Source organism: Anoplopoma fimbria, chromosome 14 (genome assembly GCF_027596085.1).
Source record: "Anoplopoma fimbria isolate UVic2021 breed Golden Eagle Sablefish chromosome 14, Afim_UVic_2022, whole genome shotgun sequence".
Classification (NCBI taxonomy): Eukaryota; Metazoa; Chordata; class Actinopteri; order Perciformes; family Anoplopomatidae; genus Anoplopoma; species Anoplopoma fimbria.
Window position 1 is genome coordinate 19,191,925 of NC_072462.1, and position 13,206 is coordinate 19,205,130.

General features: G+C 40.0%; 2 protein-coding genes across 2 annotated transcripts; one reads left to right on the plus strand and one right to left on the minus strand.

The window, feature by feature from the left end:
- Positions 1-4,735: 4,735 nt before the first annotated feature.
- On the plus strand, positions 4,736-8,688 carry LOC129102552 (eukaryotic translation initiation factor 4E-binding protein 2-like). The gene is made up of 4 exons (XM_054612750.1): positions 4,736-4,823; positions 4,906-5,041; positions 8,040-8,234; positions 8,355-8,688. The coding sequence occupies exons 2-4, from the start codon at positions 4,906-4,908 to the stop codon at positions 8,378-8,380; spliced, it is 357 nt and encodes a 118-aa protein (XP_054468725.1). The 5' UTR covers positions 4,736-4,823; the 3' UTR covers positions 8,381-8,688.
- Positions 8,689-9,873: 1,185 nt separating this feature from the next.
- Positions 9,874-11,554, minus strand: ndr1 (nodal-related 1). Its single transcript, XM_054613124.1, has 4 exons — positions 11,245-11,554; positions 10,624-10,970; positions 10,162-10,584; positions 9,874-10,026 (listed from the first exon to the last, which is right to left on the minus strand). The coding sequence occupies exons 1-4, from the start codon at positions 11,552-11,554 to the stop codon at positions 9,874-9,876; spliced, it is 1,233 nt and encodes a 410-aa protein (XP_054469099.1).
- Positions 11,555-13,206: the final 1,652 nt, after the last annotated feature.

Below are 13,206 nucleotides of genomic sequence, written 5' to 3' on the forward strand. Positions count from 1 at the left end.
GTAATCGCATGATGACTGCTGGTGCATGCCCTTTGACCTTTTGAACTGTCATTATCTACAAACTGAAGGGGTACAAGGTACGGGGCTGGCCTGGCCCATGCTTTGGCCACAGGCCATTTCGAGGACCTATCCCCCCCCCAAAATGGAGTGGTTTGTGTCAGCAAGTTGAGTCCAATAACACTACAGCCAAAAAAAAAAAAAAAAAAAAAAAGGTCCCTCGATGGATGGTTCTGTACACAGCTAAGCTTCTGCTGAGCCTACCGACGCTTCTCTCACTGGACCCTTTCCCCTATTATTCTCAATGTGATATATGCACTCTATGCTACGTGGACATGTGTCAGTGTGTGTATGTGTGCGTATGTGTGCGTATGTGTGCGCGTATTCTTCTCTACCGCATGTGTTTTCTGGCTTGGCGTAGAGCCCTGCCTCATGATTGGCTCTTTGGCCCTGTGATGTCATGGCACGCTCAGTGCTGGAATGAGAAAAAAGCCGCTGTGCTGCCCTGCTTGTGAGTGTTCCTGTCTGCGTGTGCTGTCGTCTTTTCCTTTGTGGATGAAGCTTTTTGTCCACCTTGTTTTTTTTATTATTAGTGTTTGGTATTGTCTTATCACGGTAGGGAACTGAATATCTTTCACCCCTCATGTTTTCTTTGGAAAGGGGTCAGTTGTTCGATTGTATTATGCAGCAGCTCTACAACACAAAGATTGACGCTTTCCTCCCTTGTGACCTTTTTCTACCTTCTTCCGTCATTTCTCCCAGTAGCTCCCCTCATCTTGATTCAAAGTTTTTATCAGTAGCCTCAGTCAATATGCAGAAAAATCACAGGCCTCTTCATCAGCATCCATAGCGCCTCCATGTAATGCTAAAAACTTTATTTTTGAGTGCTCCCTCTTTATCTGTTTGCAACGGCTGTAGCGCCTCACCATAATTAATCTATTGATTTAAAACCAAGTGAATAAAGTGGATACAGTATGGAGGATCTGATTTGTTTGAGGATATAATGATTTGGAGAATTATGCTACAATGGTAGCAAGTATAAAATAGCATTATGCTACTCCAGTGCAGTAGCGTGGGATTGTGATATGAACTGTGCAGCGAGGACAGACAGGTAGCACTGTGATTGTCTTAACACTGACCCCAGACTCGTGAACTGTGAAGACACACAAACAAAAGCACACCAACACACTCATATGCATATAGAAATACATAATCAGAAACATATCACGTCAAAATTCAATAGTTATGGCCTGGTCTGCGTGTTAGATTTTGGAGTTTGCCACAGCAATAATACCATAGAAGAACACAGAAGGTGGAAGCCAGGGTTCTGTAGTTCTTCGTGACGGATTTGGAAATGAAAGTTCTGGTTCCTTGGACCTCGATGTGAATGAGTCAGAGAAGTTAAATAAAATCAGATGATTCAGCTGTAGCAGTGCGGGACTGTGGAGGCCTCGGATGGATCGTTTGTTATTTCAGCACCTAACGTAGCAAAACATAAACCAGGATATGTTAACTTAATACACTGATACCAATCGAGGAGTCTGCTGCTGCCATGAGGTGGAAACCACTAAACTCCCTTTTTGTTTTTCTGTGTAGTTTAAGTTGTACTTGTTAGTGTCATCACTGTAAAACCACCCACTATCCTCCTCATCTCCGGAGCACTTCCTTTAAGCCAGAAACCTGAGGGCAGTACTATGAAGGGGTCATATCATAGTAGCACACATTTCTCCTGGATATCAAAACACAATATTTAAGTACTGTAAATGTTACTGTAGCCTGAATGAGCGAGACACCGAATGAATGAATTAATTAATACATTTGTTGCGCATCACACAAATACACATTGTTTTCCATGCACATGAGAGTCTCATCCTAAATAGCACATTTTTATGACATATCACATGTTTTCCACTGTTACTCCACTCAGGTTTTCAGTTCTGCTCTGTCAGAATCAAAGTGTTTTTCTTTTCTTTTCTTTTTTTTTTAAGTTCTGACTCCTCCTCTCAAAGACAAGGGTGGGACACAAAGTCGTTTGGGGCGGGATGGGGACACATGGGGGCCTGGGGTGGGGTGGGGTGGGGGGGGGGCGTATGGAGCAAGATGGTTTGTATGTAGGTGTGTTTGTGAGCGTGTGTGTGTGTCTGTGTGGTGGTCGATTTAAATAAGACCAAAGAGGAGACAAAGTATTGAGAATGTGGTCAGTAATCACTCAGCTCTAAGTATGTGCAAATTTGCGTGGAGAGCCCTCCTCTCTGCGAAGCGAGAAAGCAAAGTGAGGAGGAAGAAAAATGAACAAAAAAGGTTTCGGGGAAGCATTATTCCCTCTAAAAAAAAAAAAAGAAAACCAAGTTAATCAAGAGTGTTTCAAAAAAATTATGCAAAACAAAGTTCCCTATCGTCCTGTCAGATGAAGCTACATAGTTAAGAGAATATGATAGATCTGATAGATGGAAGGGCCAGTGACTCTCTATATCTCCACAGCGACTAGTTACTCTCTACGTCTTGTACTCTTATCAGCACAAGACAGAGGTTGGATTTAGGCATCAAGGTATTTGCATGGAGTATTACTTCTCTAAAGTATAAAGAGAGATTTGTATTTCATACCAAGGCAATAAGGATTCACAAGAGATGATGAGTGAGCTCAATATGGGTCCAAAGACCAAAAAAAATGGTGCATGGAGGTGTCTCAAGTTATGTTCAAGGTGACACTCGATCAGAGTCAGATGACACTGTTATATTATATAGTCTTGAGGATGAATCCTATCAGCATACAGCTTCTTTGGTTGTGCATTAAAATATTATTGGACATTAAACTAATAATTACATGTGAGAACAGCATCTTCTTTGATGGATTTATCAAAAATGTATTAGAGAGTTTCGTTAGGGCGAAAAGGACTCATGACCTCAGTGTTTCTAAAGTTCTAACTATGGCCCATGCAGCCTCTCACGGCATGTGTTCTGCCCCCGATGGTTGATACACGTCATGGCACTAAATCAAGTAGGACTAAAATCTTAAGGATTTTTAAATCTGAGCTATTATCCTTGTGTTTGATTTACACTTAATAATAACTTGTGAATCGAACTAGTCAGTGAGACTGTGCTCTATGATAAAATCAACTCCACCGTGTGTGTGTGTGTGTGTGTGTGTGTGTGTGTGTGTGTGTGTGTATGAGATGGTGCTTGGTTCCAAACCTGGTGTGGATTTGGGGAAAGAAGAAAGAACGTTTTTACCAAACGTGTGACTTGAGAGGACGTGTAACCTTCGACAATGTATTCAAAAAAAGTATTGTAAAATTTGTAACTGTTGCGAAAGAATAGAGATCACCTATACTCCTTTAGAATGGATACATGACAATGTAAACGCAATATCATATTACTCTATCCTAAGGAATGCAACTGCGCACATGCACAAAAAACAAGATGTTTTTATGAAAATATGTGTATAAATATATGACAAAATATATTTAATTAGAATGCTATGCACCCTCATAGAGTTGTTATGGATGTTATTTAAGCATTACTTAGAGTAGGCCAACGCCCACATCATGGGGAATGTAGAGGCTTTGTAGCTATGACCACTTGTTTTCTTTTCTTTTGTATTGTCCTGGAGAGAGGATAAACAAACGTGAATATGTATACAAGCCTTTCAATCAGAGTCGTTCTGACATGAAGATATGTATAGATCATCTTACCCTGTACACCAGCTCAAACCATTTACAAGAATTAATAAACAAAGATGTGACATAGATGTTGTGTCCTGTTTTGTGAAATGAGTGCGGCTGTTTGGTGAATTTCTCTTATAATATTCCTACTTGGACAATTGTATGTTCAGTGCAAGTTCTATATTTTCTTCAAATTTGTGTATTCCCAAAAAAATGTCCCAGGAAACTTCATATGAATTCACATTTACATATCAAGTCATATGGGGCCATCCTCATAATAATAATAATAATAATAATTACATTACAGTCATTTAGCAGACGCTTTTATCCAAAGCGACTTACAGTCAGTAGTATATTACATATCATTCACCCATTCACACACTGATGACAGGCTACCATCAAGGTGCCACCATCAGACTCTAACTAACATTCATGCAACATCCAGTCCACACCGATGGCAAGCCTTCAGGAGCAACTTGGGGTTAAGTGTCTTGCCCAAGGACACATCGACCGGGTATCGAACCACCGACCCTCTGATTGGAGAACTACCTTGCTCTCCACTACGCCACAGCCGCCCCTAATTCAATTGTGCCCTCTGATTTTGCAGATTTTTTTTTCCTTTAAGTCCGTTAACAGGTGGTCTTCAGCCTTCTGGAAGAACCCACACTGACAAACATTAACAGGCCTGTGGAAAAGACCTATAGTCTGGCCCTTTAAATCATTTCCTTTACAATGAAATGTTTTCATGCCATAGTAAATTAATACTTTTAAAACTAATTCAACTCTTCACCTTGTCTCCACATTGTAGCAAAAAACAACAACAATGTGTAATCTTTAAATTGAGAAGGTTTTATTCAAGTTTTGGCCTAATGCAGGACTAATATACTGTATGATGTGGTTGAATATCAGAGAAATAATTGTCAACTTTCTGGGTCATACCTGATTTTTTTTTAAGAAATCATGTTTTAATAAACTAGATATTAGTACTGCACTACTGTTTTTCTTGTTATAAACTGAATATATATGAATAGATTGAGGGTCAGGACAAACCACGTGTTGTGACGCCCCCTGTTTTCAGCCAATCACAACTCTCCGCTCCACGTGTTGTTTTGAAGGAGGCCCTTGAGTTGTTTTGGACTTGTTCACTGCACGTGTAGCCACAAGGTAACTCCACTTCCTGACTTCTAGCGTCACAGTCTCTCTCACAGTAGCACAAACAGACCGAGTGTGTGTGTTTTTTTTAAAGATGTCAGCAGGAGGTCAGAGCACCGGGAGCCGGGACATCCCCTCCGTCAGACGGGTCACCATCCACGACGCTGCCCACATGCCCCAGGATTACTCCACCACTCCTGGGGGAACTCTGTTCAGCACCACGCCGGGAGGTAACGATGATCTGGGTCCTGCCAAAGGACTCCACACAGTTTAAATCTTCTCAGAAAATAGAAACACAAAGGGATTAAGAAAAAGGATCATAAAAGGAGAAAACAGTGATAAAAAAAATTACAAACGAGAAGTCAAAAGAAGCTACATAGTTAAGAGAATATGATAGATCTGATAGATGGAAGGGCCAGTGACTCTTTATGTCTCCACAGCATGTGGTCAGTAATCACTCAGCTCTAAGTATGTGCAAATTTGCGTGGAGAGCCCTCCTCTCTGAAGCGAAGCAAAGAGAAAGCAAAGTGAGGAGGAAGAAAAATGAACAAAAAAAAAAATTACATACATTCAATTGGTTTAGGGGAAGCATTATTCCCTCTAAAAAAAAATTTATTTAATTGAAAAATATTTATTTAATTAATATATATAAAAATGAACAAAAAAGTTAATCAAGAGTGTTTCAAAAAAATTATGCAAAACAAAGTTCCCTATCGTCCTGTCAGATGAAGCTACATAGTTAAGAGAATATGATAGATCTGATAGATGGAAGGGCCAGTGACTCTTTATATCTCCACAGCGACTAGTTACTCTCTACGTCTTGTACTCTTATCAGCACAAGACAGAGGTTGGATTTAGGCATCAAGGTATTTGCATGGAGTATTACTTCTCTAAAGTATAAAGAGAGATTTGTATTTCATACCAAGGCAATAAGGATTCACAAGAGATGATGAGTGAGCTCAATATGGGTCCAAAGACCAAAAAAAATGGTGCATGGAGGTGTCTCAAGTTATGTTCAAGGTGACACTCGATCAGAGTCAGATGACACTGTTATATTATATAGTCTTGAGGAAAAATTACAAACGAGAAGTCAAAAGAAGAAGAAAAACGTCTGTTAACGAGAGAAATCAGGTTTAAAGGGAAACTTAAATGGAAGTTAGATGATCTTGAATGGGGTTTTTAAAGAATACCACATTGATCTGGAGACAGGTAGTGGAGTGGAGATAAGGTAGGACCCAGAAAGTTGACAATTATTTCTCTGATATTCAACCACATCATACAGTATATTAGTCCTGCATTAGGCCAAAACTTGAATAAAACCTTCTCAATTTAAAGATTACACATTGTTGTTGTTTTTTGCTACAACGTGGAGACAAGGTGAAGAGTTGAATTAGTTTTAAAGGTATTAATTTACTATGGCATGAAAACATTTCATTGTAAAGGAAATGATTTAAAGGGCCAGACTATAGGTCTTTTCCACAGGCCTGTTAATGTTTGTCAGTGTGGGTTCTTCCAGAAGGCTGAAGACCACCTGTTAACGGACTTAAAGGAATCCTATTAGAGCAGTCTTCTGCACTGAAATCATGCGGGTCTGCACATTGCACAGTCCTCTCACTGTACAAAGGATAGTTTCCCCACATGCCACTGTAGGTTTCTATATAAAGTCACTGTCTGTAGACTGACGGACAAACTGAAGTATGCTGGACTCCGTTTCTGATTAACAGGCCAATGGAATGTTTGCAACTGTCGCCAATCAATATTTCATGCATTCATTTTATCTTCCCCACAGCGGCTTTATGCAGATTTAGTTCTTCATTTACACTTATAGTGATTTTTCATTTAAAAATGTTTTAACTTGTGTCTGAAGGCTTTTTCCTAATCTATCAACCCCTGAAGGTGATCTGTTCAGAACACTTGTGTCAGATTATAATCTTTTTATTCAAATAAACATTCACAGGTTTGGCATTTCGTTGATTATGAATAGCAGACTGAATTCAGTGTGAGTAGCCTGTAGCTGTGGAATACTTACACAATCAACGACTGTATAGTCAAATATAGGCTCACACTCGCACTCACAGATCCTATTTATAGTCCTGGTTTTACAGCAGGCTGTTGTTGAGCAGCAAACATGTTTACTAGGTGTTGGCTCCACGAGGAACACACCGGTTATGTTGTAAATAGGAAGAAAATGAGCTATGATAATGAGCTAATGTGTTATGAATGCAACATATTTTCTGAGGATACATTGAAGCTGCTAAAAATGACTGAACGTTCTCCCTGTAACCACTATTTTTGTATACGTATACATGTAAAGAGATATACGCTGACATAACTATTGGCTCAGCACACACTACTACCGACTATGACTAAAAGACAGTCTCACTCTCATAATCCCGCTGAGTTGTTTGGCCCATATATTCAGTATTTTATTAAAACATCTTTAAGCTTGACACCTTGGGGAGTAAAACAGAAAATGTTTTCCCTCCACAGTTGTGAGAAAGTTGACTAAGCGCGCACATGTCCATTATAACTGATACTGTGTTCTGGGAGCAGATTTACACAGATAATCACATAATTGGGTCAATGATGGCATACAAATAGGTAATAGGTCATGGGAATATATGGAGATGTATACAGAACAGACAAAATATTCCCCTGACAGAGAAAAAGTAGGACTTCACACTGTGGAGGTGGTTCATACAATATTTATTTTTATTTTATTTTATTCTTTTCAAATAGTTATACGTGTTTTATGTTGAGATTATCTGCTGAATTTTCTTTTATTGGATTTAATTAAATAGAATGAAAAGAGTATTTATCTTTTTTTACCTGTTTAAACAAGTTACAAGTGTCTAACGTCAATGATAGCTGCTGAATTAAATTTAATATAATCATTTGTCAACTATATAGAAGTGTTTAATGTTGAGATTAGTGACTGAATTTTATTTTATTTATTTCAGTTTTTTAAATCATTTTTAGCTAGTTACAATCATTTAATGTTGAAATTAGCTGCCAAATTTATTATATTTACCATTTAAACCAGTTACAAGGGTTTTGTGGTAGACTGGCCAAAATAAAAAGTTCAGTATTAGTATTAACTTTCCCACAATACTAAATGTGCTATATGAAAACTACTGCTGCACATATTGCTCACTTGACATTTTACCATACTATACTGACAACATATTGACAATAAGTTACTTTTGTTTCCTTCGCTGCTGCCCGCAGGTACCAGAATCATCTACGACAGGAAGTTCCTCCTGCAGTGCCGGACGTCTCCTCTAGCTCGTACTCCTCCCAATCTGCCCGACATCCCTGGAGTCACCACGCCGCTCAAACCCAACTCCTCCAACGACACAAACCAGCCTGAACAGACGCCCAACAATAACACCAACCACAGCCAGCACACCGAGGAGAACCCAGGTAAAACGACATCTGTATATTTAAAATGTGAACGAGAGAGATGAGCTGCAATCCTTCATGTGTGTCTTTAATTGTCTCCTTCCCTCTACTCATCTACAATGTCTTTTATTTCTCTTGAAGATGCCCAGTTTGAAATGGACATCTGAGGAAGGGTTCGGCTGCAAGGATAAAGTGATTCCCAACATTTTTATTGCTTTTTTTTTGTTTACTGAGATTAAAAAATCCTCAATTGAAATGAGAAGCATAGATTAACTAAACTGCGTAATCTAATTTCAGATTTGTTCTGAAAACAAGCAGTATTTTTTTTGGTCAATGCTTTCTATTTGTTAAAATGTTGTTCTCTTATAAAACAACACTACTGTAACTGATGCATGAAATTATTTGATTACTTTGAATAAACTTGACTTTGTATGACTATGACATGTTTGACAAGCAACTCAAAGTCTTATTGAAAATAAACCATTCATATATTTTATGTGATTTGATTCATTTGAGAACTTTAAGCACATCTTTTAAATATTAAATGTAGTATGGAGCTCAGTGTAAAGTAACAGTCTTAGCTGTGGCGATATTTGGGACATCTGATGTTTATAAATCTGAAGTTATTGATTTGTTTCTTCTGTCACTTGGGGGCATATAAATCCAACACTTACATGTGGTCTTTAGTTGATAGGGCCAATTTGAAGGCAAAATATATCCGTCTCTTTAGCTGCTAAATGCTCCACTATGTTCAGCAGCTAGCTGCTAACTTTGTCAGTCTGCTGAATGGTGTTTTTATTTAGCTGGAAACTAAGCAGTCCCTCTTTATCCTTGGAAGTCTATCTTTTGCAAAACCGAAAAATATTAAAGGACCGGTTCACAATCTTTACAGCTGTGTCCATAAACAATAGGCAGGTGCACATTTAGCAGGTTTAGCACAGTAGCTGTAAGTGACACTAACAATGGCTCTGTTCCATTTAGGTATAAGCCTTGCCAGTGAGCAATTACACCTTTGCATTTCCTGCCAAAACAGGTAAAAAAAAAAGGTAGTACCTAATAGCATCATCATTGCCTTGGTTTATGTTTACAAATTGTATTTATTTTTTATGACCAGCTTAACGCAAAGTAATAAAAACCAAGAAACACTTTGAAACACTCAAGAAATAATTTATTGTATTATTGTACATAGCAAACATAAAAATGGGTCATTATGACCCAAACATTTCAATAAAGTTTAAAGCGCTTACACCATTCTGATATTTGCCTACAGTCAGCAGTTTGTAAATAAGACCTGCTGCGTTCAACTGTTTGTGTGAATCTCCTATAGTGCTTCGGTCAGTGACCATAGTTTGTCTTTGTCCTGTTCCATCTGGACCGGATCCAATCCGTTGACACAATCCATCCCTATAAACTCACCTTATCTTCTACAAAAAGTACCAGCAATTTAGAACTCTTGATTTATAAAATCCATAATTTAGGAAGCTCTATCCGGGATATAGAGTAAAACCTGTCAAACTGGACATCTCTTTAAAGTGCCTGTGGACATCCATCCACTTTGTGAGAAGCCCAGTTCTGTGGCTGAAGACTCTTCTGGGCCTACGGGTCAGTGGCTCCAGTCTATCTCTGGCCCTTTGATCAAAAAGGTCTTCGGGTCTTTTGCTCAGTGGCAGCCGCACTCCTCCACCACCATGTTCTCGTGATGCCTCATGACCATCTTCCCGTTCTCAAAGTACAACATGGAAAGTGGTCCCAGGCGTGTCGGCACACAGGAAACACATGGCACCTTGTCTGGGTGGTGAAGTTTCAGAAGGCTCTGGATAGAGAAAGAGACAAATAAAGATTGATTAGAACACTTGTAAAGGTTGTTAGAGTTGTCATTGTATGTCCGCCCCGTTGTAGCAAATACTCTACAATGAAGTAAAGGAGTCAGTCTCAGATTCAGCCTTACCTGCATGTATGCGTGGTTGGTTGGGGTGAAGGTCTCGTCTACCGGTGTAGGACAGCTCCCTTCACAGCGATAGGCGTTGTACTGTTTGGGATAGACGATCCACTCGCTCCAGCCGATCTTCGCAAAGTCGACCAACATGTCCACCTTCCTACAGAGAGGACCCTTCTTCTCCTCCTCTGCGGGCCTGTTGGCAGGAGCAGCTCCAGCCACCCGCTGTCCCTGCTGCCGGGTGTGGGGGTGCCTCTTGGACCTGCGGCTCCTCGGCCTGGAACCAGAGACGGCCGTCGCTCTCTCGCGGTCCAGGCTGACGTACTTGGAGTGCTCTGCTGTGCGGATGAGCGTTGGTATCAGCTGGCTGTTGGAGTGATGCCTCGAGAAGACCACCATCATGACTCGGTCAGCCGTAGGATGTTGGACTCCCTTCTGCTCTTCCTGCCCTTTCACCTCAGCCTCAGCCTCAGCCTCATCCTCATCCTCATCCTCATCCTCATCCTCCTCCTCCGTCTGCCTGGGGTGCTCCCGCTGCAGCCAGTGATGGAGCATCTCCGTCATGTTGAACACCTTCCAGGAGGAGGGGGATACCATCGCACTGGGACGAGCTACCAGGCGGCCCAGGAACTGGCTGTTCTCTGGGCAGTGCATGCCCGAGCATCGGCCCCTGTGGGAGTGGTAGATATCCAGTGAGGCAGTGGGAGAATCGGTGAAGGCGGGCAGGCGGATGCGAAGTTCAGCCAGTTGGATGTTGTCGCTTGCAGACATGGAGGACATGTCAAAGGTGACGGACCACCTCTTGCCAATCTGCTGACAGCCTGAAACAAAAATAAGAGAAAAGAATATTAGTTATTAGTTATGACTTTAACAAGAAAAGTGTTGAAAAAATGATGTCTACCAGCAAGACCACATTTTCATAACATGTGCTGACTTCACAGCTTTTATTCCCAATCATCAAGTTTGATTAGAAATGATTAAATTAAAGTGATTGAAATAAATCAACACACATATTGTTGGAATGGGAAACAACAAAGTGATGTTTATGTTTTAAATAGATTTATATATATAAAATGATGATAAATAAATACTCACTCTTAGCGACGAGGCTGACCACAGAGTCGGATTCGTGCAGACCGGGGTAGTCCTCCGTCCTCATGTGGCTCACGCTGGCAGCCGGAGTACTATCCCGGTCCTCGTTCAGCATGGTCCGGTAGAGCTGCATCATGTAGAGGGGCAGTCTGCTGGAGTGATGCCTGTCAACTGTGCTTCTGGAGCCGGAGCCCATCCCACGGAGCAGTGCGTCAGGGTGCATCCCGGTAAAGGGGTGCGCAGCGAGACCCAGGACCAGATCCACCAAGAGAAGAAGAGGAGCAAGAGAGAAATCCACAGCTAGTCCCTTCATAATTCCAAGATGTGGTGTTGTCTCTTCCACAGGTAGATTCCAAATGCTCCAGGTGAGATGCTGGGACTCGGATTTATAGTCACACCCCTCTCTCCTCAGGTCCACAGATGGGTGAAGGGTGTGGGATCCAAGGGAGCCCTCAAAGACTCACATGTGACAAGGTCGTTGTGTATCGAAACCACTGCTCTTTGTAGTGGCAGAGCTGTGATAAGTGTGAACTGTTGTTGTTTTGTATATTAGAGATCCCTTTGATAAGAAGACATGACAATAATATTAGTTAAGGAGATTACGAGCTGCACAACTGCACTGTGATTAATGGGAACACAGGAGTTAATCAGAGATCACTTTCCTGTTAGGAGCCTGTTATAGGGCAGCTCCAGGGAATTTAAACTAAGGGGGTCAATTAAGGGCAATAATTGACACAGCTACAATGCAGGGAATCGTAATATGTTCCATTTTCCACTTTTGATTAATTTGAAATGACTTTTTTTTTGTCGTTTTAATGGGTACACAGAAACTTACTACCTATTAACCTACAAGGTCATTGTGCAAGTTCATGTGCAGTTTAATATTGTCAGTTTTAAGTTGATAGAATGAATGAATACAATAACCATAGACATTCAAAAAAAAGATTCAGACAATATAGGTGTATAAAGTAGAAGTGATTAAGAAATCCAGTTTGAATTTGGAACTGAACAGGAGAACATAATGAACCTTTTCGATGACTGAGTAAATCATTGTCAGTAATAGATAAGCATGATATTACACCACATAAGAAAAATTAAGAAAATGTCATGACATGTTTTCTTATTTCCGTAAATGACTCATTTTATGTGGAAAAACAGAATGTGTTTAATGATCTAATGGCAACTGTATACGTATATTCTACAGATAAATATTCAGGTGAGTTTTATAAATCAATATTTTTGGACAACTTCAATGAAAAGAATCCAGACAGCACCATCCAGGGTCTAAAATGCTGCAGTGATAATTGACAGCAGCATGAAAGGGACACTAATTACTTCAGTTAATGGTTACCCAATTATAACTCATCTGCACACTTGACCTCAAAAGAAAGAAGAAAGAGCTGATGGCCAACAACAAAGCTTTGATTCCTTTTGAAGACTGTGATGTGTGAAATGAATCAAAAAGTGCCATTAGCACCAAATGTATCTTTTTCTTTGAAAGTTCTTTATTGTCACAACATGAAACACACGTGTGTTTTAATTTAGGAAGGAGGGAGAACCATGTAGGCTACTTTGTTCATTTTACTTCTTTCTTTTTTTGTAAAATGCAACAACAGTAGTCTTTCGATCCGTGCGTAAAAGCTATCCAAAATCAGTTAGGTGTGGTTAATAGGTAGTAAGTTTCTGTGTACCCATCAAAACGACAAAAAAAAGTCATTTCAAATTAATCAAATGATTAAAGTGCACTTTATTGCACTCGTATTAGTTGTTGCACTTACTGTATTTGTATCAGTTCGCTGCACTTATTGAATTTGTATTTGTTTACTGCACTTATCCTATTCGTAGTAGTTTGTAGCACTTATTATATTCGGATTAGTCTGTTGCAATTATTGTTTTCGTAGTAATCTGCCTCTGCACTATACTTTTGCTCTGGTTTATGCTTTAAGATGCTTGTTTAAGAAAGGA